The 27,330-nt window shown below is 35.7% G+C and overlaps 1 protein-coding gene across 3 annotated transcripts in view; it reads left to right on the top strand.

The window, feature by feature from the left end:
• PARG (poly(ADP-ribose) glycohydrolase) overlaps nt 1-27,330 on the top strand; it is a 76,815-nt gene that overhangs the window by 18,356 nt on the left and 31,129 nt on the right. For all 3 annotated transcript variants that reach the window (XM_085323684.1, XM_085323683.1, XM_085323685.1), the window contains exons 8-9: nt 15,955-16,047; nt 18,268-18,425. In XM_085323684.1, coding sequence (XP_085179810.1) covers nt 15,955-16,047; nt 18,268-18,425 — 251 coding nt within the window. The remainder of the gene's footprint in view (nt 1-15,954; nt 16,048-18,267; nt 18,426-27,330) is intronic.

Below are 27,330 nucleotides of genomic sequence, written 5' to 3'. Positions count from 1 at the left end.
TTTTGAGTTTTCAGGAGGCTCCATTTCAAAATAAATGGATGCTTGGAATGAGAAGAAACAAAACCCATGTATGAATGATACATATGGTGTGTGAAGAGGAGGAAAAAAGCGTAGTGTYTACTCTACTATTGCTTCTACAGCTTGACTTCTTTACAAGGAAAGGATAGCACTTGTGTAATGTAGTTTGTTCTCTCATTTTTTAACAAGTGTGTGTGTGTGTATAAATGGTGTGCTAAGTAAAAATGAAGCAATACGTATGACAGTATTAGAGGTAATATTAAAAATTAGTCAAAATGCTTATAAAAAGCAGAATTCTAGTTGCATGTGTAAGCTTAGAAGGTTGAAACTTARTATTGAATTTTATATAGATTTGTTCTTGTACTGATGCATAAATCTGACATGTTGCAGCTGCTGTCAAAAGTACATACTTTTTACTATTTTCAGCTTTTTATTTAAAATTTGATGAATTTACATGCCATGTAAAGAAGATTTTGAGACGTTATTTCTTCATGTGTATTTGTCAAAAGAAAAAGGGTTATAAAGGCAATGTAGGTGAAGTTTTTAGTCTTAGCATGTCTTGTGGGGGATTGCAGGGTGGAAAGAAAAAATGTTAAGTGACAAAGCATATGGGGGGGGGAAATGACATGTGGTAGAAGAAAGATAGTAGGTGCTGCTTCTAGCATTTTATTCTGACTGGAATCTAGTGTTTATTTTTCCAGGCAAAACAACAAGAGCTATGTTGTTAGCTATGGTGGCTGATGTGTTCTATGTCTGAGTAATAATTCAAGACCTGAGGAAAAAGTTGCAATCTGGATCTGAGATACAGTTTCAGTCTTYTGTTAGGGAGCAAGGTTGTAGCATGCTGGAAATGCTTAAAAATTTAAGAGCTGGATCTCAGGATCAGAGGGAAAGTGTCTTGGGTTATCACTTGGAGTTCATCAAAACAACAGCTTTTGGTCAGCAGTGCTGCCTTGAACAGTTGCCTCTTGCTCCATAAAACCATCTCTGGATTTTAAAACAAAACAATAACTAAAAAAMCTACAGACAAGTCTACTCTGGTTCATTTGACTAACACACGTGGAGATTAACAATACTCCATAACTCTAATCACTCCATTAATTATACTGAAATGCTTATCCATTGATACTTAAGCTGCAGTTTAACATCTGGCAGCAATACCACTTATTCTAGCTTAAATATGTACTAGCTGTTAGCCTCTGTGCATATAAGTTGTTCCCACCCTGACTTGCCATTCATGCTSTGCCAGAATAAATTTTTAAATAGATGTGCATTCAGGTTAGAGGAGTAGCCTGAAAGTGTTAGACAAATTCCTTGATCCTGTTCATCATGCAGTTGCCCAAACAGGTGCACCAGCACATTTGTGTGTCTTTAATACCTGACACTAAAAGGGTGCTTGTATCTGTGCAACAACCAGAAGAATGAGATGGGAGAAATCTTCTATCAAGTATCAGTCTGGTATTTTTATATACAGTAATGGTTTATTTTTATCTTCTAATGTGCCTTTGGTTGAATATGAGTGTATGGAGTTGTTTGTCTTTGCCTCTGCAACCTTTCCTCCAAAGCCTTTTGTGCATCTACAGACACAGACTTAGTGCATGGTTGGAAAACTGGACGKTTTGACCTAATTGGTAGACATTAATCACTGGTACAAATATGTWTGTCAGATTTTTATCTGACATCTTTTGTCTCCTCTTGCTTAGARTCTTAGTTTTAAAATGGAAATTCTCACCCTTTCAGAATTTTTTCCAGCACACAAAAAGGCTCACAAGATTTTTGAGGGGCTTATTTGCTAAAGCTTGTGCTTATGTTATTGCTCAGTCTAATTAAAGACAACTTTTGCAAAGTGTTGTCACAAGAGGGAGCCCTCACTCTATTTACAAAACATTTCTCTGGCATGCCAGTTAATGCATGAAAGCAAAATTCCTATTTGTGTACTGAAAAGTAAATGTGGGAGATTGTTTAAAAATTTTGTCTTTTAAAAACTTCATAACAGATCAGTAATGTACATAAAGTGCTCAGTGAGTCAGGATAGTTCATTTGCTGCAGACATCTGACAGTTTTTTTTTTCCTTTTTTTTCTCCAAACAATTTTCACAAATCTGTTGTTTTTCCCTCCATTTGTTAATATTGACAAACAGGCTTAGGATTTATTCAAGTTAGTACTTAATAGATAAAAATTATCAGTGCTAACATATTTTTTGTCTAACTTGCAAAATTCTGGTGACTTGAAAGTTCAGAGAAAACAGATGGAAGGATAACTTAATTGGAAGCCAAGTAGGAAAGAGTAAACAACAAGGAGAAAAGGAAAAATGAGGATAGTACTGTGGATGGAGCTATCTTGGCCCCACAGCAAAGTGATATAGATGAGCTTTGTTTATATGAATGATGATTGTTTCAGAATTTATTACATGCTTTCAGTCACCAGTGCTGTATTTTATTAGGTTTTTTTTTTCCTCGTAGATTGACCCTTCTGCTTCCAGGGAGGAGCAGATTCTTTTGYCGCTTCCTTAGCGCACAAAATAAGCCTTGCATGCTCACATCAGAGTTTTTGTGTCTTAAACTATATCTCCAACAATAGCAACTTTACATAAAGGGAAGAGGAGGACTTTATAATTTAACAGTCTGTTACCTTAAATCAATACTGACAGTTGTGGGCATACTTTGTTTTTATTGCATTGTTTTAAGTCTTTTTAGAGCTTAAGCATAGTTTTCTCATGGTGATGCTGTTTTGTGAACTCTTCTTATTGCTTGCATCTACTCTGCTCTTTCAGAAACAGTTCTTAAATCTGAAAAGGACGTTGAATAAGCAATGCAGACTTTCTTCAGAGGAGATACTACTTCTATAATCAATTTTAGTAGCACAATGTGCAAGAAAAACTTAAATGAGCAGGACTTGCATTGTGGATCTTCAGTGACTTTATGATATAGAACCTCTGTCAGTGTTAAAATCAGAGCTCTTCTGAGATAAAACTGGTCTATGAGCTGTCTCACATCTTTTTTTTTTTTTTTTCGTCTTTTGCAGTAGAGCTGTATAAAACCAAGTTATTTGGCCCTATGTAAAACCTGGGAATTTTATCAGCAATACTCAAATTAATAGGAAGGCCACTGGAAGGAAAGACTGTCCCTTACAGGGACATGAAGGAACAAGGAACTCGCTAGGTAACAAAGTAACAATGGGAGCTTTCATTGTCCATATGGCTTAATTTTGGGCTCCTTTCAGAGCCTTTAGTTTTTGTCCTCCTGGTTCATGCAGCATTTACATCTTGCTTATCAGTGTATTCATTTGTTTTCTGACACTAATATAATTTTCAGTTTTTACTTGCAGATCATCTAAGTTGTAGGTGCTTCTGATGTGCTTCAATAAAAGGGAAGCATCAGATCTAGTTACTTGACTTTTATTTGTTTGTTTTTTGCTTTGCTTTTAGCCACACTTGCTGCTATATGCAAAACAGAGAGAGGGACTCATTTGATGTATGCACGGCTGTGAGTGTTTAGAATATGCCGAATGTTTGGSTTAAAAAGCTACTTTGGAATGGATGCCTGTACGCTGTCCAGGGCTGAAAAGGGTTAAATCCAGTACTTAAGTATGTCATTAAAAGACAAACTGTAAAATCTGTTGGTCACTCTTTTACTGGAAATTACAAATAGAAAGTTTAGGTTTGAAATTAGATCTCTTATAAAGCATTGATTAATATAATTTTTACATTCTTACATGACTSTGCATTGATCTTGTGCAAGTTGCATAGTGATGTGGCACGAATACCAAATGTTGATGACAAGAAGAATCTATGTACTCTTTCCTTTCATGGGAACAGAATAGTTAAGATGATTGATATGAGAACRAAATACTTAAGATGACATTTTAGATGAACATTACTTGAAGCAGTTCTTATCTTCTGGAATTTGTTTTTCCAGGCTCTCTGTGAATCTTTAAATCCTTGGTTCCTACTTGATGGGTGTTTTGCAACCAAGACAGAGACTTAAAGGGTGTATGCCTCACAGAGATGCTCTCTTGTTCTTCACTGTGTAGACTCAGTTTCCAGTCTTTGGATATGTGTCTGAAATGTTTTCTGTTCATGGGTATAGAGTGATTTTTGTTGTTGTTGTTGTCACTAGTCTTTTTGCAAAGCTGTTTGCAGTGAATCCACATAATGACCAGAATTTGCATATTTGCTGTTGCTTTCCCCATGTAAAACTAGTGTCCTGTACAAAGAAAGTTATTTGTTTTCAAGACTATTCTTTTCTAAGATTTCTTTTTCTTTTATGAAGGGAACTTCATATTTTTCCCATTTGGAATTTTTTTCTATGAAGTTGAAAGAAACATGATAATACTCTTCAGAAAGGCTAGCCTCTTCAGTTATCTATCCTCAATTGCAAGGAAAAACCTCTGCATGAAGGAAAAAGGAAGARTTTGCCAAACAACCCCACCTGTTCTTTTTTGTTCTTATTATAGTCAAACACAGTTTCACCAGTTTTAGCCTTAAAATTGGAAGTTCTTACCAGTTCATTTTTTTTATCATGGCCCAAATCTTAGTTGATCCAAAAATCTGATAGAAGCTTTGTAGCAAGAGAACAAGGTCAGTTATCAAGCTGGAGCAGTGTATTCTAGTTTTTCTTCATCCTTTAGTTATGCTTTTACAGGTTTATAGAAAATAGGCTATTAAAATGTTTGTCTCATAGCTATAATTACTTCTTGAGATAAGATTAGGAAAAGATTCCTACTTCTACCTGTGGCTTTCCATTAAAACTCACATGATGATCTTGTTGCTGGTCACTGAATCCTTTTGAAGTTTGGAATGGTCAGGATGTGAGACTTCATTGTTGTCTCCTTTTATGTGCAAGGGTCTATCTGTAATTTTCTGTAAGAGCTTCACTTTATAATTGTTTTTCAACTTCTATAAATGTGTCTCTCACAAATCCGTATTACAGCTTTTTTTTGCTCTTTCAAAAATCTAGTTCCCGTTTTTTTGAAAAATTAAAGTTGCTCATTGTACCAGAAAATGTCTTATTTGCACAGATTTTTAAATTTTGGTTTAGCAATGTTCACGTGAATATCTGCATATTTTTTCAAAGGTACATGTTTTTTCTAATGTAAGGTGCTCAGTGCAGACTTCAACATATAGGAGAATATTCTTAAAGAGTAGTAGAGCATACTACAATGAGTCTCTGGTTCTATTGGTCAATGTTTTGCACTAAAAAATAAAAATAAAATATATTTCCATTTTTTATTATTATTTTCATTTTTCTCATCTAAAAAAGACAGTAAGTGCAACATATCTGAAGATAAATTTGACTGTAGTATAGTCTAGTTGGATTAGAGTTGAGCTCTGGATTTTCAATCATATCTTGAGAAACTAGACCATTTAAGAACACCCTTTGGCATCAAGTGCATGCGTATTTTGTATTCTAATAAGGCTTTATGCCACTCTTGCCTTCTAGGAGGTCTTTTGAACTACTTTACTCTTTTGTGTATGCTTTGTTGTTTGAATGAACTGCTTGAAAAAAAATGATTGCTTTAATCAAAAAGCTGGAATCAAAAAAAAAACCTTAAAATACCAAATTGTTCTGATGACTGGTTTTTTGATAATCATTTTTATAATTGTCTRGACAGTAGTAACAGAAGTGAGCATTGTAGAGAGATGTCAATGTTACAAATGTAGGCTTTTAAGCAAGAAACAAAGTGCCGTGAGGCTTGAAAATAGCCTATCCTTTGCTCTTTGCTGGATTTCATTTTAGTCCAGATGTTTCCAAACAATTTTCATTACATCAGATTACCTTTTAAAAATCTAAACTGAAAAGATCTTTTGAATGTGTAGTAGAGGGTTTCCTTTTCACAGTATCAGAAAAGAGCTTGTCCCCATATTGAACAAAATGTAAGCTTCTCTGGTGTGGAAGGTAGCTGGGGGAGAGTATTTGTGTGTCTTGTACACATTCAAAACGTTAGAAGCTAACCATTGTAAAGGTGAAATAGCAGTGAGTACAGAATTACAGGCTTATTGTTAGTTCTCTATACTTTCCTGGCAAAACAGATGAATATCTGAAAAGTCTGTTTTGTAAGCACCTTCACAGTGGCTATTGAATAGACTCAGAATTACAGGGTGAGGGACAGGCTATCTATGTATACTAGATGTAGAATTGTAATTATAATGTCTAAGGTGTTTGTGGATAATGTCTAAGGTGTAATGTTTTGAGGCAATRTAAAGATACATCCTTAGAATATCTTCCAGAGTGTTTTTTACTCTATTGAGAATATTCTGCTTTAAAAAACCAAAACCTTAAGTTCCTTTTTAAAACCATTTCCATTGAAAGCTACCTTTTGATAGTTGCAGGGGATGGGGCTGATGAACAGATTTCTTTGCTACCATTAGATTTTCTGTAAATCATCATTTATCTGTGCTAGCTATTCTATCTCAAATGAGCAAAATAAACTTCTGAATATGGTAACTTTTGTTAGCTGTTTTGTACCTTTAGATTTTGAATGTCTAGAGAAGTTGTAATAAAAATCAGGAGATAGTAAAACCTGTTGAGAGAAATACTCCATGGGAAAGTATGTGTCGAAACGGGKAGGAGATAAAGAGGCACTGCCATTATTATGAGGACTGTGAAGGCATAAATGAAGTGTATAATAACTTTATTCTGTGTTTTGTTCTTKCTCTTTCATCTGAGAAGCTAAATTTGTTTATATTACTTGTACTTCATTGCACTTTGCTATTAGTAGCTGGGCATTCTTTAAAGTGAGTATGCAAAGGTGATACTGAGCTTGCACCTTGAAAACAGGTGCCTGTATCTCTATCTCCTTTKGCCAATATAATCTTATTTACTGGATATTTTTCTCAAGATATCACATAAGTTCAGAATTTAGCACTGAGAATCTACCAGCAAGTATTCTGTATATTTGTTGAAGTCCACAATTTGTTTACTGTTATCTTTAGTTAATTCTTCTCTTTCCCCTCTGTTAGAATTTTTTTTTTGTAATGCTTAGAAAATACTTTTTACAAATGCAGTAACTAAGTTGTCTCATGAAGCTTTTAGTTGAGATTATAATTTTCAAAAATGGTCCCAAAATTGTAGTTAAATATCTGATTACTTTTGAATGCTTCCACACTGTAGTTCTTAATAGATACTTTGAAAATCAAAGGCATAATAAATATTATTTGCAAGAATTCTGTTTAGGCAGGTAGAAGCTTTGAATGAACCTGTAAACTATTTTTCCACCCTTGGGTCAGTCAGATGAAGATAGGACTGCTTTGGTGTTTCTCATGTTACAGCCCTGCTGTTGTCCTTTCCAGAGCACTGTACTTCCCTATAGTAAGTCGTAAGTATTCAAGAAACAGAGTTTGGCATTTCTTTGCATGACTCGGCCATTGCCTGGGAAATGGCTGTGATGCTTCGGTTCACATTAGGATTTCTTTTCAGTGAATGTACAGTTAGTCTGTTGAGAGCCTGCTGAAAACCAAGACAAAGGTTTCCTCCCTTGGTAATGAAAATGATCAAGGTTAGCTTGCAGTGCTGTGGAAGTCTGAACTATGCTTTTAAAAACATTAAAAGGAGAGGCAAGAATAAATACACACTTTTATATYTCATAAATTACTGGATTTTTTTATTTAGAATGTTGAAAAGCTTTAAGAACAAAGCTGCAGTTGTGAAGGATGATACACCTGAGAGATCATTCCAGGGTTGGATTGGCAGATGTGAATGAGCCTTCAAGAAAAAAAAAAAAAAAGAACAAAAACGAATTAACCTTTGCCTTGTAAGCTGTCTTCCTTTTTCCTTTTGAAGTGTCAGTTCATGATTTTGATAAATGTCAGAAGCATTCTTCTCAAGTAAGGTTCTTCTCCATATAATCCAGTGGTCTCCCCCCCCCCCCCCAAAGATTACTTCATCCTTCCTCTGATTTCTAATCAGACAAGTGCTGAAGAAATGGGATGGATTTGACAACTAATTGTGTTTCTTATGAATTAGTTTTATGAAGGAACTAAAGGAGGGAAATGGGACAGTTTATTCTTTATTGCAGTTTGGGAAATTCATTAACTTAATAGGAACTAAATGTTCTCTCTCACCCCCACACCCCCACCCCAGTTCTTTGCTTCTACACTTTACGTTTGTTCATATGTATAGCATTTTGCATAATAACAATTGACTATTAGTCTGTTTTACAGATACAATGACAGATGTGTATACAAGTTAGTGGGCTGTACCTTGATGTCTCTGTTTAGGTACCCAGTACACCAGTAGTTGTGGCACAGTGCATTTCAGTAGGCATCACCTACTCCCTGTCCGAAAGAAAAGGGTATTCAATGATGATCGTCTGATAACTTTCTAGGAAGTATGACTTAAAGCAAAGTTATTTTTTTTGGTCAGGTATATTAGCTTAATATATTAGTTTTCAAAGCTACCTGGTAAGAATTTGTTTAGGTGGGTGTTTTGTCTTTTTCCAGCTGATTAAAATGACATCTTCAGAAATGTTTAAAAGTATTCTCTAATGTTTAAAAGTACTTAAGAGACAAGGGTTAGGGTAAGCTTTGGGGAAGAAAGGGAGTAAAGGTTGGCAATTGGAGGTTGTTTTACTTTCTGGTAAAAGATTTAAATTAAAAAAAAAAGTCAGTCTTATACTGACATTGAGAAATTTTAGTCATGGATCAGGAGTTCAGCCTGTTTAAGCATCACAAAGTCCTTGCACAAAACACACAGACCTTGTATGTGAGGGAGAGCAAGTAAATAAATATGGACTGATCTGGAAATAAGAGTAAGATGACAGCATTAATTAGTGTAGTAGGGAGCAGACACAGGTTACGATTGCTTAATTATGTAGAAATTTTTGTATTATAAGCATTGTCTCAAAGSAAAACCTTAGCAGAGGGGAATAGTGAAGGAGATGCTTCAGGATACCCGTGAGGTTCTTAGGTAGAGTACGTGTGAATCTTCCTAAGGAAACTTTTCTCTTTGTGAAAGCATTAGCAGTATCCCATTGTTCACYTATTTTTCTTCTTCTTTTGTTTGAATTGCGGACTTGAGCGAGGTTCAGTAATGATGATATGTCTGGGTAGGCTATGTACACACTTTTTTGTTACGCTTCTATTTTCAGTTGAGTTTTTCAACTCGGAAGTATACATTGTGGAGATCATGTTATCTTGTAAAATTACATGAAGATTATTTTAATTTGAGACAAGCTGTAGGTACTAAAGAAAGAAAACRTTATTTTTATTCCAGAAAGCAGAGGAGTAAAATTACTGTGTATAGAGTAGATATAAATTACYTAGTTTGTCTAATTTATTAGTTAGAAGGTCATTGCCACTGCCTACCATTGATATCTTCCATTAAAATTAGGAAAACTGTTACTGGAAAGGCAATTCAGTATAGTAACTGGTGATTAAAAGAGCACTTTCAAAGAGGAACCRAATCAAGGTCATTCTGAGAAAACAAAAGAGCATTTTCTTGTTCTCAGCATTATATCCGCTTGGAAGGAAGGAAGGAGTCAGATGGCCAAAATGCATTACAGTTAGCCTGCTGCAACTTGTATTTCTTTTGGGGGATGTTGGGGGGTGGGAACACTCCAGTTTTCTCCTCATCTTTCAGAATGAGGTTCAGTCTGTCATTGTCCGACCATAGTAAGTTAATATGGGGAAATAAAAGCAAACAGGTAGAAAACTTTAAGCTTTGCTGTCTAAGCATGCTCTTGGCCTGCTGGCTTGATTATTCTTCCTTCTCACGTGATAGAGCTGTGCAAAATTCTGTTTTGTATGTTTAGTTTGTTTGGTCTGATGAGCTGTCAGATATAGATTTAAGTGCTCTACCATCCCTATTGCCCTGTACTACCTCAGCTCCTTCTCATTAGGACTGTCAGGCATACTCGTCCATTACAGTTTGGAGGACTGGTTTATAGTGACAGGAAGCTGTTATTTATTGCAGTATTTAGTCAGGCCTCTTCACTGCAGTGTAAATGTTCGTTTTGCTAAACAGTAAAGAAGGTTTGGCCAGGAGCTCTTACCTCTGCTCCAAATCACTGATCAATTTGCATCTTATGAATTGGAGCCCTAAGTCATGTTCATTTAATCAACTACTCCAGTATAAACATTGATGAAACCACCAAGTGATTTCTTTGGCAAAAGGCAGTTCATATTTTGTAGCTCTGATTCTGTACACTCTTCCCTGAGGAATAACCTCTGCTTTTAATCTCATTCTTAGGTAGTTCTTTTGCTTGAATGGAGGCTTATGAATAAAATCAGTAATATATTTTTATGGTTTTATTTCAAATACTGAAAGAAGCTGCAGAGAGCATGTGTGTATATAATAAGGCAAGGACAAACTGATCAATTATAAACAAACTGTGCTATAGTACTTAAACAATGTATTTCCCTTTATCAAAAACTGTTGACAACCTTTTCATATTTTAAGAGTTCCTTAAGTTACAAAACAAGAAATGTTACATTTTAAAAATTGAAATAGAATCCTTTCTCTTAATGTCTTAAGATTTTATGGTTTTGTACACAGTTAAAAGCACATTACTGAATCAATAAAGATGTTCCTGTACTAGGAGATCTACTTCAAAGATGGTTATCTTAATAGCTTCATACTAACTAGAACATTATTGTTCTGTGAGAAGCGTTGTGCCTTGACCCATGGCAAGGAGTGCCTGGTTCCGTTTCACCTACCACCCACCCTGCATCACATCTGGTAATGCCTGACCTTCTAGGGGCAGGTTCAATTAATTAATGCAGTGGGAAACGGTTTGTTTTAGTTTGGGGGTTTTTTTAAGAAAAAAAAAAACAAATTTAGTATCCTGTGGAGTTAGGAAGCTGAAAGATCTCACAAGAGGGTCAAATGAAGATAGGAACTGATGAAATGGGGTGGATAGGTGTGTTTGAGGATGTAGAAAGACACCAGCTCTTTCAGCAGTAATGAATATGTAGATTGGTTCAGACCTAGTTTGTAAGGTGACTCTAAATATACTAGACTTTACATCAGTACAAGTCATGGCTTCCTGAAGAGGATTACCTGGTCACGAAACTGAGTAAGCTTCAGAAGGAATTCTTTGTGCCGTTGTAATGTTCTCCCAGGTCAGCATTTGCACAGTGGGACGTCTGCCAGATGCAGCCGCRGTGTCAGCACTCTTTGTCCTGGAATCCTTTTACCTTCTACCACTGACTGTGCTTTTTAGATGTTTTCAAAGTCCTCAAAGACTTTTGCAGATAAGAACAGGCTTAGTGTWGCATTGAGCGTAGCTGAGAATATACAGTGATAGTAGTTGGCCTGCAAAGCTAAAACTTTGCTGGTGGGCTGTTTTGGTGGCCCAGAGAGGATGAGGGCCAAGCAGTCAGTTTTGGAGGTGTTGCTCTTCACAGAAACCTGACAGGAATGTTACCTGTATATAAAGAGTCTATAGGAATGTTACCTATATAGAAAGAGTCTATAAATTGGAGTTATATGCACATGCTAGTGACTTGGGTTACTTGATTTTTCCAGAAACAGGAAAGGACAGACATATGTTTGTGCCTTACTGCTGCTGTTCGATAATAGTTTATAGCCTCAAGGTATAACTGGGAAGCACAGACTGAGTAGCTCCCAAAGAAGCTGAGCCTCTGCTGGGTCTAGTAATGAGGGGTAAACTGGAAAAGAATATAGAAGAAGCTGTACTTAAAACGACAGGCAAAAGACTCTTGATATTTTGGGCCCGTTTTAGTAGATGTCTGGAAGGGATGGATACTTTCTGACTTGATTAAGGGAAGAAATACTGGGGATGAGAGAATTGTACARAAGGGCAAAATAAGCATTGGTGGAAAAAGTCAAAAAAAGACTCTCTGCAACTGAGAAACAATGTTCTTAACTTATGCACTACGTACAGCAGCTACTCTGTGAAGTTAAAACATTTCTTGGAAGAAATAAACTATGTTTATGCTTGAAAACTATCAATATGCTTCCCTGTAGTACTTCAGGGACTTTTCCCTAAACAGGAGCACATTAAAACTGGGATGCTTAGGCTACTTTGTAATTTGATTGGAGAAGGGTGCAGAGTTTGGAGTTCCTTAGCAAGATCTGTGAATTTAGCGCWTACAATGATTACCTCTTAAGTGCGGTCCTTTATGTTGAAGCAGTAGGAATAAAGTGATAAAATTATCCTATGGAATGTAGTAAGGTTTTTGTGGGACTCAACCCTGTTTACCTGTAAACTTATTCTTGCATGCAAATAAAGAACAATCCATCTGAAGTCCTATGAGAACATCTCTGGACATTAACAGCTCCAAATTTTGAGGTTTTCATTAGAGGAGGACCTACTGTAAAAACTRTGGGTGGTGGTAATGTAGACAGGAGAAAATACTCTTGTATGACATTAGGAGGAGGAGGAGAGGGAAACATAGAATTTTAGAATTTAAGATGTGCCTTTTGTTTAATTATGTATTCTRCATCGGACCTGAGCTGTGCAGTTGCTGGCCCTGCTTCTGTTTTGGGAGGAAATTGTCTCATACTATTATTACATTGTTTTCAAAGGAGCATAAAGAAAAGGTTGAAGTCTTGACAGCTATGACAAAGTCCAGTGCCATAATGTGTCATCAGATAAGTGATACTGTATGGTCTGTGGCAGTCAGCAAAGCATGGCAGCCACTATTTATATGTCAGCTTTAAAAGACAGGAAGTGTTACTCGAAGGGGAAAGAATATCAGAAGTTGACAGCCTGGTAGACATCTGGGGTTAAATGTCAGCTTTTGAATAGATTTAACTTACATATTCATTTTATTTTGTGTACTGAGATCTGAAATTCCAGTCTTTAAATGCTCATCTTGTTATTTAATAGCACTTAAAACATTGTGCCTAAGAAGAACAAGGCAAAKTTTCCTGCTAAAGCAGATGATGTAAATGGTTATGTGACAGTTTTCAGTATCTGATTAATACTGAATAAAAATGTAAGTGTACCTGCAGCGAACAACTATTGAAGAGAGATAAGTATMTTATTCATTCTTTAACATTAAAAACAAACAAAAACTATTTTTAGTAATAAGGTATATATTACTTGGATTCCTCTTCTATTAAATGAAATTATTTTCAGATTACCTAGGCTTCATCTGAAGCTTTTAAATTAAAACCATGCTTGTATTTCTTCATGAGCAGCATGTATAATAAAGGGAAAGTAACTAGGGTTACTGTTGTAAATATTGAGATTATTTTCTCCAGCCAAGCTGTTTGTCCTTTGAGCTTCGTTGTCTGGGTGTTTTTTTGTTTTTTAAGCATCCTGAGCACCCTTATTCCTTTAATATCCTTTGGAACAGGATGGAATGAAACAGAGACATTTCTATAGTCGCTTTAATGATCCTGTAGAGAATTTGTTAGCTTTCAAACAGTATTTTCAACTTGTCATTTATGGGGAACAGTATRCTGTGCAAAGGAAGCATTTTATTTTCCTCTTCTCAAAAAACTGCCAGAATCTTCTATTACAATCTGAAGTCTATGTGAAAATTTCCATAGAAAAATGAATTATAAAGCTTCGATTGTATGACAAAAAATACCACTTTTCTGTGATTTCAGTCTCAAATTTTGCAAAGATTGAAGTTTGCACCCTTAGGGCATTTCATCCGGTCTGTCTCTTRTTGGTTTTGTGTAAAATCAGTAGCATGTCCAATTATTTTTCCAACAGTTTTATTTCAAAGTTAGTATTTTTTGTTTTTAAAGCCCAGCTTCAGATTTTGGAYGGTTTTAATGCAAAAATTGGTAAAAGGTAGTCATCTCAAGTATAGATTCACAGGATGTAGGGGAAAGAAGGAAGCAGAGGACTGAACTCTAATCTTTGTCTTCCATTCCCCTGCTGTTTTGCAAATTGCATATTCTCAGGAAAGCAATCCAGTTGCTCTCTACTTCTTACTTAGATCTGCATAGTACATTTAAGGTAAGTCATGCTTGGTGCATGGCTCCCTAGATGAAGAAAAACTGCACTGCTGCATGGGAAGATGGAGAAGGTACTTTTCTCTCCTTGATTGTACTGCAGCCCGTTCATGTGGCCGACTATGGGACTTCTGAAGATGTGGCATGCTTTTGTATTGCTTGCATATTGCAACTGCACTTTATGTTGCTTTTCTCTCCACTACCTCCCATGCATAGTTATATCATAGCTTTTCTTAGAAGAATGCTACCCACCAAAAGGAGCCTTTGTGTCTTTTGAAAGCATGTTAAAATGTTCTTGATGAGCAGAAGTGGTATCAGAAGGGAAAGAAAACTAAAATTTCAAAGAAGGAAGGAAACTAGTTGTGCAAAAGTAACCTGTCATTACAAGCAGCCACTGTGCCAAAGACTCTTGTGCTGAACAGTGTATCTCGCATCTACAAAAAAAGACTCTAGAGGGAGGGATACTGGCATATACAGGTCAGTCTGGGCATCTGTTGCTGATGAGGCAATAGTATTTATTAAACACTAATGTTAATGAGCACGTAGATAAACACAGTCTGGGAAAGACCACAACTTCTGTAGAGAAAAGCCCTGCTTTTCTACCCTTCTGCAGTTCTTGTGAAGGTGTTGTAAATATGTGGAGAAAGGAGAACTAGTGGATATTGCACGTGTGTGTGTATTTTTTTTATTTCTTTCTTTTTCTTAAACCCACCCCACACCTCCCAAAAAAGAAAGGTTTGTCCAGGTTCCACGGCAATAACTAGTACAGAAAATTAGTGGCTATGGAATTAGAAGAAATTTGTAACATTCTTTTTATGGATTGAAAGCTGGTTAAAACATGGGAGAGCAAGGGGTTGTGTTTTAATGGTGATTGTTCAAGCTGGAGAAGAGCCAGTAGTGGTGGCCTTCAGGAATAACTTCTGGGATGAGATTTATTCAATATTTTTTTAATGATGTGGAGAAAATAATGAGGAGAGAAATCACCAAGTTTGYTGCTAACATGGAGGACCTTCAGGTACTGAAATCCCACATTGATGAAAGGGCTGTTTGGAGTTCTTTGCCAACCTAAACAGGAGGGCAAAAATATGGTAGATGAGCTCCAAATGAAGGGTGTGGTATTTGAATCTTCAGAGGAAGATTTAGATTCAATTCAGATTCTGGACTCGCCACTGGCAGCTCACTGAAGAACATGGGCTCTGTGTGCTTTGGCAGCCCAATATGCCAACAGCATACCAGGAAATAGGGCAGAGGGCCTTGATGTGACTTAGTCTTGAGTGTGAAAACTTTGAAAAACCATGCGAGGCTTCACTGCATCCATGTTTTGAGTGCTGGGTCAGTCCTGGTCTCTAAACCTCAGGAAGAACATTAGAGCACGTAGAGAGAAGGGCACCTGAAATAGTGATGGAGATGGGTCAGCTGTCTTAGAAGAGGCTGAAAAGGCTGCAACTTCAGCACATGGGTGCTTGAGGACGCAGGCAGGGATGTACCCTTTGATGTCTGTAACCCAGCAGCTGTGGGGCCAGGGGAACATGCAAGGAGGGGGCTGCGCTGGCGTGCCACTCTTAAATAGCAACAGTTTTCCGTTGCTGAGGTCCGTTGATCTGACCCAAAAATGCATTTTGTAAATCCTTTACAGGAGCATGTCACAGGTACTTCTCTCAGACTATAACCTGAACGTGGAACTAAAATATATAATTCTGGTATTTCTGTGATTATGTAGCGATTCATTTCATTTGAGAATCCAGTTTATTATTTTGAATAAGTCGTTGCTTGTGACTCCAAGGTTTCTTTATATAGTGTGTTTGATACTCTCAACAGTAACTTCTGTGAGAGTTGTTGCTCTATTTGAATTTTGAATTTTGTTGTTTATTCTGAGGCAAAATGCAATGATACTGTGATGAAAAGTCAAGCTAGAGATGTGCATTAAGCTAACAGGACCTAAGATTTTTTGGATTTTTTGCTCATGCTTCATTTGGACAGTACTTTTTTTTTTTTTGACAAACTTCTATGATTGTTATTTCTGGAGTAAAAGCTTTTTATTTTAAATTCTTTATTTAAACAGATTCTTGAAGATGCAGAGGCTCAGCATTTGTTCCAGTCCATTCTTCCTGATATGGTGAAGTTGGCACTTTGTCTCCCTAGTATCTGCACACAGGTAAATGAATACAGCTAGCTGAGTGCTCTCTGCAGGCTAATTTTTAGCAAAGTTTGACTAATGGCTAGGGTCATAATACCAGGGCCACATTATCTTTCTTAATAAAAGTTACAGTTTTTAAAGTTATAGTATTTTTGTTGAATATAGTTGAGGGTTAGGGAGTAGAATGGAGAATACACCTCCACAGTGATAAAATGGAATGTTGGGGGCAGGACCCCGAAAACCCTCACTCTCATATCTTTGACCTGCACTTCAGTTACACCTTACTTTCTGTGTGGTAGAGTTGCTTCTTATTTTTGTTTAGTGAAAGCAGCATAGAACTGTTCAGGTTGAAATCAGTTTTAGCAATTGAAATATTTTAGTCATCTTAAAACATCTGACTTGCTTTTAGATCTTTTTTTAATCATGGAAGTACTATTTGCATAAAGCCTTCCTTTACTCAGGAGYGTACTTGACTCTTGTCAGAGCCTCACAGTGCTTTTGCACATACAGTCCTTAACTAATTCTCTGCTGTTATTATGGGAATCAGTCCTGTAGATGCTGAAACTGATAAAAGGTTTATTGTTGTGAATAATTATACTGAAGTGAATAAAACTGCTCAAATAAGTGAAGATGTAGTGTGTGATTAGAGCAGGGTTGAGACTAATTTGTAAGCTGCTTTGTCACGGTTTTGTAAATCAGTTTTCTTGGACTGGAGCAGAAAAATCTCATCTTACTTTATTATGCTGGAGGGGTATCTACAGTAGATACACAATTTCAAACAGTGTGAATGTTTAAGCTTTTTCTTTTTTCTTGTTACTTGATGGAAACTTTTGAGAGTGTTATGAAGTTTTTGACTTTAWTAAAGTCAAGCACAAAACTTCCAGTTCATTAAATAATGTCTATTATGAAGATGATGTAGTGCCAAGCCATATAAATGGTTAAGAATTTTTCATAAGCTAAATAAATGTGAAGCTAAATTTGATGTTTCAGTGTAAACACACCATTCAAAATACCCTATTTTGTAGCCTTGTAAAATTTATTAGAACTTTTCAGAGTCTTTTCCCCTCTACCCTTGTGACCTCAGACATTGTAATACAGCTTGTTAATTAAAAAGATAGAAGGCTGAATGAGATTCAGTGAATGTAATAACTATAAGAATGAAGGAGAACTTTATTGCTTGTTTTTTGAAGATTTTAATGTCAGTTTTAGGGCCGTGTATTCAACAGCCTAAATTAGCAATAGTTTCTGTCCTCACAACTGAAATGTAGCTTCTTGGCTCCTCTGGAGCTAGGCTAATGGCGATGGAGAATGATAGAAGAACATATTGTCTTCCTACTATCAAGTGGATTTGTTATAATTGTTACTAGGCTGTTTGCTAAGGAGTTGATTTTTCTTTTCTTTCCTAGTATTATCACATAGAAAATCTGTATTAAAAAAAAAAAACATGAATGTGGTGAGGGAAAATTCCAAATCAGGAGACGAAAGCCTGATAAAATGGGAGATGGATGCCACTTTAGGTTTTGGAGCCATTTTTCCCCCTTCATTTTTTAATTAAAGAGTCTTTGTCTAGAGTAAAATAAACTCCCAAAATTAAAACCAGTATGACGCTGACATGAAGCTGTGTTTCTTACTCATTCTAATTATAAAAGAGCTACTAACTGTACCTTTCTGCAGAGATTGGTCTATTTTTTCAGGGATGATGGAAGATTCAAAGCAAGTTACAGGATGATGATTATTAAAGTGAATTCCACCTTTCTTGTGCACTCTAAAGTGCAAAGTATGGCCATTGTAGCTGAAAGTATTCCTTAACTGTTCTTAACTATATGGCTACTGAAAGGGGGGTTTTTGTTGTTGTTTTTTAGTTCAGTTTTTAAGATTGCCCAGGATTGCAATATCCAATCTATTTTTTTTCTCCCCRTTTCCCCTGCTTTTGTTTGACGAGTTGTATTTTCCTGGCCTTATTATTATTGATTAGAAATCTGCAGTTTCTCAAGCAAGCTTTTCCCAATCATCTTGAATAAACTGTTCTTGACTTTAATGGTGCTGCTGATTTAAGGGTCCACCAATAGCCTAAATTACTCTTGCTCTAATTTAACAAATGTAATTTTGTGCTCCTGTTTTTTCTTTCTTTTAAAATTGGTAAGCTAATTATTTTTCTTTTTCTTTCCCTCCCTTCCTCCTTCCCTTGCTTCTCCTGCCCCCTCCCTCTCACCCCCGCCTATTGTTCCCTCTTGGTAGCCAATACCTCTGCTGAAACAAAAGATGAATCACTCCATCACGATGTCACAGGAACAAATTGCTAGTTTTCTGGCCAATGCATTTTTCTGCACTTTTCCACGTCGCAATGCGAAGATGAAGTCAGAGTATTCTAGTTATCCAGATATTAACTTCAACAGGTATGGCACTCTGGAGTAAATGGAGCTGATAACCTTTGAAAGGAAATATTGTTATAATTTAGGGGAGAAGCCTCTTTCTTCTTTCATGTTTTTAGAAGTTTGTTGTCACTAATTTCAACAGATTGCGTCTTTTCTTTATACCTTTAAGAGACAGGACAGCCACGTAGCTGTGTTATTGCTCAGAAATAAGAAAGGATTTTATGGAAAAAAGATATGCTTAATATTTCTTTTTTTTTTTTCCATTTCATCCATTTCATACCTCCCCCTCCCTCTTTGCACTGGCATAATTAGGCTGATATAGTTCCCTACCTCCTTGTTGCCACTCGTCTAAGAACAGCATATTTCAGTTGTGCCTTGAGTGTTCTGTATGTACCTATGTTAAAGCTCAGCATTGCCCCAACCTTACTTCTGTCTTCTTTGTGCCAGCAGCTGTGATCTGCACGTTAGGTCAGATCAGCAAGACTTGCCTCTTTAGTAACTATGCAATCTCTCATCAATTCAAGGCATTTGTGGAATTACATGTTAAAGTAAACCTGTCCTTTTTGTCCCAAGTTAGCCTAAAAAGGTTTTAAGACCACAGCAAGAATTTCATTAATGGTATTCTGATTTCTGAACAAACTCTTATTCTTTTCTTCTCAGTATTAGTTTAGACACAGATTAGATWTGGAAATTATTTAAATTTGCTCGCTTCAGTTTTAAATGGGGGAGGGAGCGCCCCTGCTGATTAAGGTTGTTCTCCCACACTTGTAGATTTAAAATAAAAATAGAGTTCTTGTTCTTCTGGACTTTTCCATTCAAGTCTCTTCTTCAGTTTTTCTTATTTTCCCGCTGTTAATGTATGCAGCAGATGTGCTCTGAACAATGAAATTAATTATGAAAGTACTGTATTACTCGTGAACCAACACAGTTGATACTTGAATCATAAGAGCTATGCTAGGCTGGAACTTTCCAGAATAAATTAGTCAATATGGTGATGCACTTGAAATAGTTTGGGCACTTGCTGTCGTTAAGGGCTAGCACTGCATGTTTCAGGAAAGAGAAAAGGGACCAGAACATTATTCTGAGAAAAGGTTTGCTGACTTGATCTTGATTCCAGAAGTGTGGGGTAGACATTCATGCCCCACACATTTCAGCGTATTTTTCCACTGTAAGTTCATAAAAACAAATAAAATGAAGAGTAGAAAGACATTCATTAAAAAAGATTTRTGTTCAGAGTAGTGTAAGATGACTAAGGCTGTGGTGAGAGTCCTATTTGACTATACCAACTAAGCACTTAGAGCTGAATATTTTCTTAAAGAACTTACGAGGTAACATTTTTTTCTGCAACTTAATAGCCTGATTTATAGTAAGCTTATTAAGTACAGAATAAAATGTTGAAAGAGAATTTTAATCACTGGAGTAGGTTTGTATCCTCTAAAAATTGCACAACAACATAAAGTCAAAGCAACACAGTGTAATATTAATAGTTAACGCTTTGAAATACTTTTAAAAATTCTTGACAGGTTATAAGGTAAATAGTTTACTGCCATAGTGTCAAACTACAACCAGTGTAAAGTACTAAGTATTCAGGTTTTTCTGTCTTATCCTGGTCAGTCGTCGTCTTGTTTCTGACTTGGTTTCTTAGCTCCTGTAGCATAGTTGCTATAGACCAAAATAAATTGCAACAATGTTCTTTAAAAGGGATAATACAGCAGACACTGTTCAGGCCCTCCTTGTGCGTTATGTTGAGGTAACTCTTGGCACGTAAGGTAGAATGTCACCCTTGCTTGTTCAAGTGCAAGAATATTGTTGTCAAACTACAGAAAAGACAGGAAGCCGATATCCTCTGGTTCCTGAGGCTTAAAAGCAGCTGTTCCTCAGTGTTTGCTAATTCGTGTGTGTTCTGTATACAAGTATAGTCTCCTTTTGTAATACTTTTTTGTTCAATCATTTGTTGGACCAAATATTATATTTTTGTTCTTTGTGTCAATCTAATGAGCAGATTAGTGAACAATAAAAAATGAAAAATAGAGCTGTGACTCACAGTGAATAAAAYGGAGTGAATGTGTCAAAAGGGACTGATAGAATAAAAGCAAAATGAGCTTGATGTGAGCGAGTGGAGAAAACTACAAGATTTTACACCATTTTCTGTCATGCTACTTCGTGTAAGCTGACTTAGTTTAAATCTAAAATGAGAGGGAAGGGGCAGGAAGGATTGACAGAAGAGAAAGAAATGGGATACTGTCCACCTGTCTTTTTTTCACCTTGAAAAATTAGCTCTTTGGTAGCAAGGAAAAATCATAAAATACCGTGTTTTCAGATATTGTCTCAGATATCTCTCAGATTTGTAAAGAGGATGAAGTTTGGCCCATTGCAGTGTGTATTTTCAGCTTTTACAAAAAGCCTTTCACAAAGCTGGATGTGTTCAGAAGAGAGTAGGCAATGACTGAAACTATACTTTTGTGATTTTTCTTTTTTTTTTCTTTTTTTTTTTTTTTAATCTATAACAGTATTTTAATTTAAAGATTTAGGAGGCTGTTGCTGTAATCTGTTTAGAGATAGGCATAAGGATTGTGCCACATAGCAACCCTTTCTCCCCACAATATTATAGTTTTCGTTTTCTTCTAGGCTTAGTTCTTTTCTCAGTGTAATTCATCTGTTGTATGACTGTGGGTGAATTATTCCATTCCTTTGGATACAACAAAATTGTGTGCCGTAGTTCCACAATGAAGCAGAATTACTGAGTGCATGCTAGCATTTTGAGGACATTTTTTTGTTGCTTTTTTAGCAAATATGGTATTCTTAAATTTCACTGTGCATGCCCTTTCTGAGTTCCTATCAAAGGCTTCCCCTGTCCCCTGCCAGTTCTTGAGACTAGAAAAAATAAAATTTTTGTCCCTCTTTGCTTACACAATTGTGTTTTGAATTTAGTTTTTCTTGGGTCTTTTCGATTTTATACAGCAACTGTTGATGAAGTCACGTTATACAAATTTAAATATTTGCATGTTAAGTAGTTTACATTTTTGAATGTTGTTATAAAGGCTGTCAGGTTGCCTCTTCCCTGACGTTCTTCCTGCTTGTAGGTTTTATGCAGTATTAAATGGCATATTGTGGGGTTTTTTTTCCCCTTCATCCTCACCCAGTACCAATCTTTTTAACAAAACAACAAATGCTTAGTACAAGAATTTACCCTTTTTTCTCTTAAGCATTTTGCAGTGYCCCGGTGCTTGGCCCTGCCAGTGCAGCGAACGCGGCACGTTGCTTCGTTGTTGGTGCACGCGCTAAGAACTGCGGCTGATGGGGAGGAGGGTCATTTTGTGCGTTAGTGTCACGTAGGTCGTCGGTGCTTTGCCTCTCTGCTGTCTGATGGTCTCGCTAGCTGGATGGGGGGAAATGAGTGTTTCTCTTTTGACACTGAAGCGCTCTAGTTTATTATCTAGTTTGTTGTGACACTGGGCGTCTATTTTGATTGTTCATCATGCTGCAGAGTGAAAGTAGCTTGTATTGTAAAACGCTTGCTAATTTAGTTAAATTCCTCTCCTTTGAACTTGGCAAGGATGGGCTTCTTATGGTTCTTAAAAGTCGTTAATAACATAATTCATTAAAAATGTAGTTGATATAGTGGAATTTATACTTTAACTTTGAAAGCTTGAATGTTTATGAATTCTAGTTGATAGAACATCATCTGTTCAGTGATCAAACATTAAATCATACAAAATATCCTAAAGCATTGTTTCTGTTCAAAACATCGAATTAAATAAACAAAAATGTGCTCAATTTTTCTTTCTAAAATGTTTTTATAATATTTAAAATGGAAATTGATAGGAATGCCTTATGCAAAAATATCCCATCACAAAAGAAAGACATTGTTAAATTTGCAGTTTTGTTACTATAACTGATAAACTTTCCACAGAAGTTGCATTCTGATTAAATATAAAGTATGAATTGCACTGACTTTTCCAAGCTCATCTTGTAGAGGTGATCTCTGCAGGATGGACTTGGAAGAGTCAGCACAGTTCACACAATTCAGTTGTGAGTAGTTAATTTTGGTGTTGCTTCTAATTAATCTTTTTCATGAATAGTTTGCTTAGTGTTATACTTCTCTCAAAAATGAAATGGTTGTTGTCCCGCTTCTTTTGAAATACATTAATATTATCATTGAACTGTTATGTTGCATTTATTTTTGAGTAGATAGTGAAAGGGATAGAGTCTGCTGTCACACAAGACTTTGTTCTGTGGGTTTTTTTTCTCCCCGCTATTGACTTGCCTCTTAATGTGATAGGATTTAGGAATTTAGGAAACTACCAAGTTTGATATATATATATATATATATATATATATATATATATATATATATAAAAAAGCAAAGTTGCAATCTAGAATCAATCTTCTGGATAACTGAGAAAGAAACAGGTTTGTAAAACACTCCTCATCTTGCTTTTGCTGTGCCTTTGATCTGCTGTTGATCCATTCTTCAGAAGAATGTTAACAGAAGTTACAAGAACTCCTTCCCTGTTCTGCTTTCAAAAAATAAGTTAGTTAAACTGGAAATAATATGCATCTCTAGTAACTCCCATCAGAGGAATTCAGGTCACATTCATAGTTAAAGATGGTATGTCTAATAATGTACACCTAGTAGATCTTTTGGCACAGAGTGAGGTACTCTGGTCACAACATGGAACTGCCAATACTCCACTAGGACTGAATTTCTTCAGTCTTGTCAAACAAGCTTTTAAAGTAATTTCAAGTGATTGAAAATCAGAAAAAAAATACACTAGTTAAGATATATATGTATTTTATAGAATGTGTAATATATGAAAGGAAATGGGCAAACTGTATAGTACATTTATACAGGAGAATTTAAATCTAATTTAACAGTAATACAATTGTCTCTTCATAAACAACATAAATTTTGCAATGCTAATGAGTATTCTCTGGGGAATATGTTATCCAGCGCCTTTGTGAGAACTTTGTTTGGACTGAGAGATGCATCATTCCTATGAAAAGTGATTCTAGGTTTTCTGTGTTTACAGATACTGATCCTCTCCCTGCTTTAAGTTTGTGTTCTAATTAGCCTTGAATATTATGCTAATATTTAAGCAGAGTGTTATTTTCTGAAAAATTTAAAGTGGACATTTGTATACAGTGGTGATACTCTTTAGTTTCCKTTTAAATTTGACTATTTAATCTTAACATGTCCAGTGTAACTGATTTGCTTTAGTGACTAAAACAGTGCATTGATGTCTGAATACTTTACTTCTTTGGTAAATTGCTAAATATGGTAATATAGTCCACAATTTAATTGTACTGTGGACTGTCTCTTGTTTTAGATGCTCAGTATAGAATATTTTAGCTTRTTGTTGTTTGGTGATGAATACTTGGAGTCAGCATCTTTGGATTCTGTCAAAGTCAACATGTGATCTTAAGTATCAATCTGATACATTTAAGACTCCTGAATCACTAATAACTCTATAAAAAACAAGTTTATAATCTCRTTGCTCTAAATCGCTTGCCAAAATAAAAATCTAAAAGCACAGAGAATAGGAGTGAATATGAGTGTRTAGGAAGGGAAGATTACCAAAAAATTCTGTAGCTCAACTTCTGTATGTTTATATAAATCTCAAAGAAAAGTCAGTATTTAATCTAAAAATGAAGTTCTAATTAAACATAAGGATGTTGAGTGGTTCAGAGTTCTTAAATAACATCAAGATGACAGTTGAAAGCTATGACATTTGACAGTAAAGAAAAAATTGCCTGTGAGGTTGAATTGTTGAAGGTATTCGTTTTCTCATACTTGATGACAACGGAGTTCAGAACTTCCAAATTACTTTTTGTATAAACAAAGAAATAGAAGGTAGCTTAGAAAGGTGAATGTCACATAATTGGCATACTAGGCACCAGAAAAACAGAATTGATGTCACTGTACCTAACTCGTGTAAGGTTGCGCTAAGTTTTCCTGTCAATAAATGCAAGATCTAGCCAGATAATGGCATTTTGCTACGTGCTGTCACACGGTGGGTTATTTTGTCTGCCTTTCGTCTTTCTCGGCAGATGTTCTCACGTSGATTATTTTGATTTTTGATTCATAAAAAGTCCAAAAATCATAAATTGAAATTTTGATGTTCTGAAAACTCTTATCAAGTAATCTTTTAGCACAAATCTCTCCTGAGCCAGGATAGGATCTGGTAAATTGCAGAAGATCAAGCATTTTACTTTTTATGTTTGGGGTTTTGGATCTATATTTTTTAACAAATGTTACTATATTTTCATTAATGCTTTATTTGGTGCTATATTTTTGGTTCTCATTTAAAATATTTTCAATGGCAGTAGGACTTTGTGTTTGTATTTTTTTTTATTGGATAGAAGAATTTTCCATTTCAAATTTGTTTAGCTTTCCTTGTCTTACATTGTGTAATTGAAACTTCTAATGATCTAAGGCACTATATTCACAACATACMATATGTAAACAGTTATGAAACATTGGGTAGCCCATTTCTCTTAATAATGGGAGTATAAACAGTAATAATAAAACATTTATTTCAGCTTTGTTCCAATGAGAAATCCTTGACCTGTTACTGACTGGAGCAATGTTTTGTTTTCACTGAAGTTGAGTAGCTTTAGTGTTGTAGCACTGTGGTTTAAAATACAAATAACTATTTATGTATAGGGACCCCACCCCAATAGATAATCAAGTGAAACAACTGTCTCTGAAAATACTTCAGTGAAAAGATATGGTTAACTAATGCAATTCTGGTTATTCCTTTGTGATAGGCGTGACTGCTATCACATTTAAAGAAAAAAAGATTGCTCTATCTTGAGCAATCATACGATATGCAAGTGAGTGCATGTGTATATATGCAAATATGTATAAATGTGTGCATATATACCCCCCCACTCCCTCCCACACAAATTTCATATGGATTCTTCAGATTTCCTAGGCAGTGGATACACTAATCTGACATCTACAGGTAGTCTTAAATATGCATGTGGCTAAAGCTACTTTGAGCACAACTGAATAAAAATGTCAAATGATTTAATAGTAAATTAAAGCAAAATGTTTTGGTCGGCTGTGCCTAGCATTGTGAATCAAAGCCTACAGATACTTCATTATAAATATGACATAGTTTTTGAAAAATAAGAGATTTTTCCCCCTCTTTTGTTCTTGGAACTCCAAGGGCAAGAAAAAAATTGCAAGAGAAAGTAGAGGTGCTTCTGTTTGCTTGTCAGTGCAACTGAAGTTATCCAAAATGATATTTTTATTGTGCCATGCAACACTATATTAGTTTTCCCTTAAGATCCCGTGTAGCAGTATGAAATATTAGCAGTTCCCATTGAGATTGCTAGCAACTGAGAATGCTTAACATTTTAATGAAGATAACCCTTAATCATCCAGAGTGATACAAGTTTGAAAGTAACGTGTGCAGGCATGATGTCTCCAATCTTACAGGTATGTATCAAATAAGCTCAAGTTTGAAATGTAACAAGCTACAAAAATTAAGATATTTATTTTATTCTTTCTTCAAATTTTTGTCTGTCTGTGCGTTAGACTAAAACTCTCCTTAGTGATCATTACTTTCTTGAGGTTGAAAATAATGTCCATTCTGTATTTTTACTTCTGCCTTAACTTTCCTCTTTCCCTCTGTTCTGTCTCCTTACTAGGTGAAATTCATCTATCTATAGCTGTTTCTTACAAATCTTTCTTATGCTTTTTTGTAGGAAAAAAATGGGTTTTTGATAATGTCTTGCATTTACTTAGATGCGATGTTATCTTTAGTGAGAACATAGCATAATGCAAGAAAGAATACAGTTTGTCTTCAACTATAGTAGAAAAGCTAAAGACACTTCGGATTTGCACTACAGGCTGATTTTACAAGTGCCTGTGGTTGGGGGGTCGATAGGTGTGATTTATATAGCCACACATTTACAAACAGCACGTATGAACGCTATTCATTTATGGATGGGAGGTTTATACAGCGCATTGCGGTATGATACATATCTGCAAATTTTTGCACGTTGTTACAGTGGGACAATTTTTGGAGGCATGTGATAGTTGATTTCAGTTTAAATACATCRTTATACTCTTTGATAAGAGACATTCAGAGGAAGTTCAGCCTGGGGATGAAAATACCATTATGATATTACTTAGTGTTATCTGGGAGGTTAAACTACATGATTGTAATGGTTCTTTCTGCTTGTGAAATTACTGAAGCCAGTTTTTGGAGTAACATCAAGTGATCATTTAGCTCCTTGGAAATAAATTTTTACAAGTAAGCTGTTATATTCCATTATACCTTAATCAAAAGCAATATATTTTAGAACTGTTTACTTTAGATGTTTCAACTCTTTCCCAGTAAACTATGTCTATGCCAAGGTCATTTTTGGGTAGCACTTAATGTTACTAAATCATCAGGTTGATGTTGCATCATTTGAAATGCACCCTTGAAATACTTAGCAGATTTGCCATGAGATACTTTTAAAGTTTTATAAAGCGCTCTGTGAGCATTCATAACTCCTGTGTGTCTGTCTTTGATGCATATTCTTTGCTTCTGTTATTCTTGGAAAAAATAACACTTGTGCAGTCATGCTGAAATTCCMAAGTTAGTTTTTGGTTGCTGAACTTGCAAACAGAATGTGCCAAACAGCAAGCAGAAGCACTCCTGAAAGCACTTACCTGCAGGCTTTCTAGGGCTTTGGTTATACTCTGCTATCAAAGGTAGAAATGTTAGGTGAAAATAAGACAACGTAGAGTTTTTAACCAATCAGATAGCAAGGAAACAGAATATTGATCACACTTTTAAAATACTTATTTTCCACCTTGAAACTTCAAGAAAACACTAATATAAAGCAACTGCAAGTGTTTTCATAGTAATTAATATTGAAACAGTATAAACTGTTCTTTTGTAACATTTCTGAGTGTTTACTCACA

Source organism: Rhea americana, unplaced genomic scaffold, assembly GCF_003343005.1.
Source record: "Rhea americana isolate MKP2758 unplaced genomic scaffold, rheAme1 scaffold_86, whole genome shotgun sequence".
In the NCBI taxonomy this organism is placed as follows: domain Eukaryota; kingdom Metazoa; phylum Chordata; class Aves; order Rheiformes; family Rheidae; genus Rhea; species Rhea americana.
The sequence above is the reverse complement of the archived record's forward strand: the minus strand, read 5'-3'. Positions and strand labels throughout refer to the sequence as shown.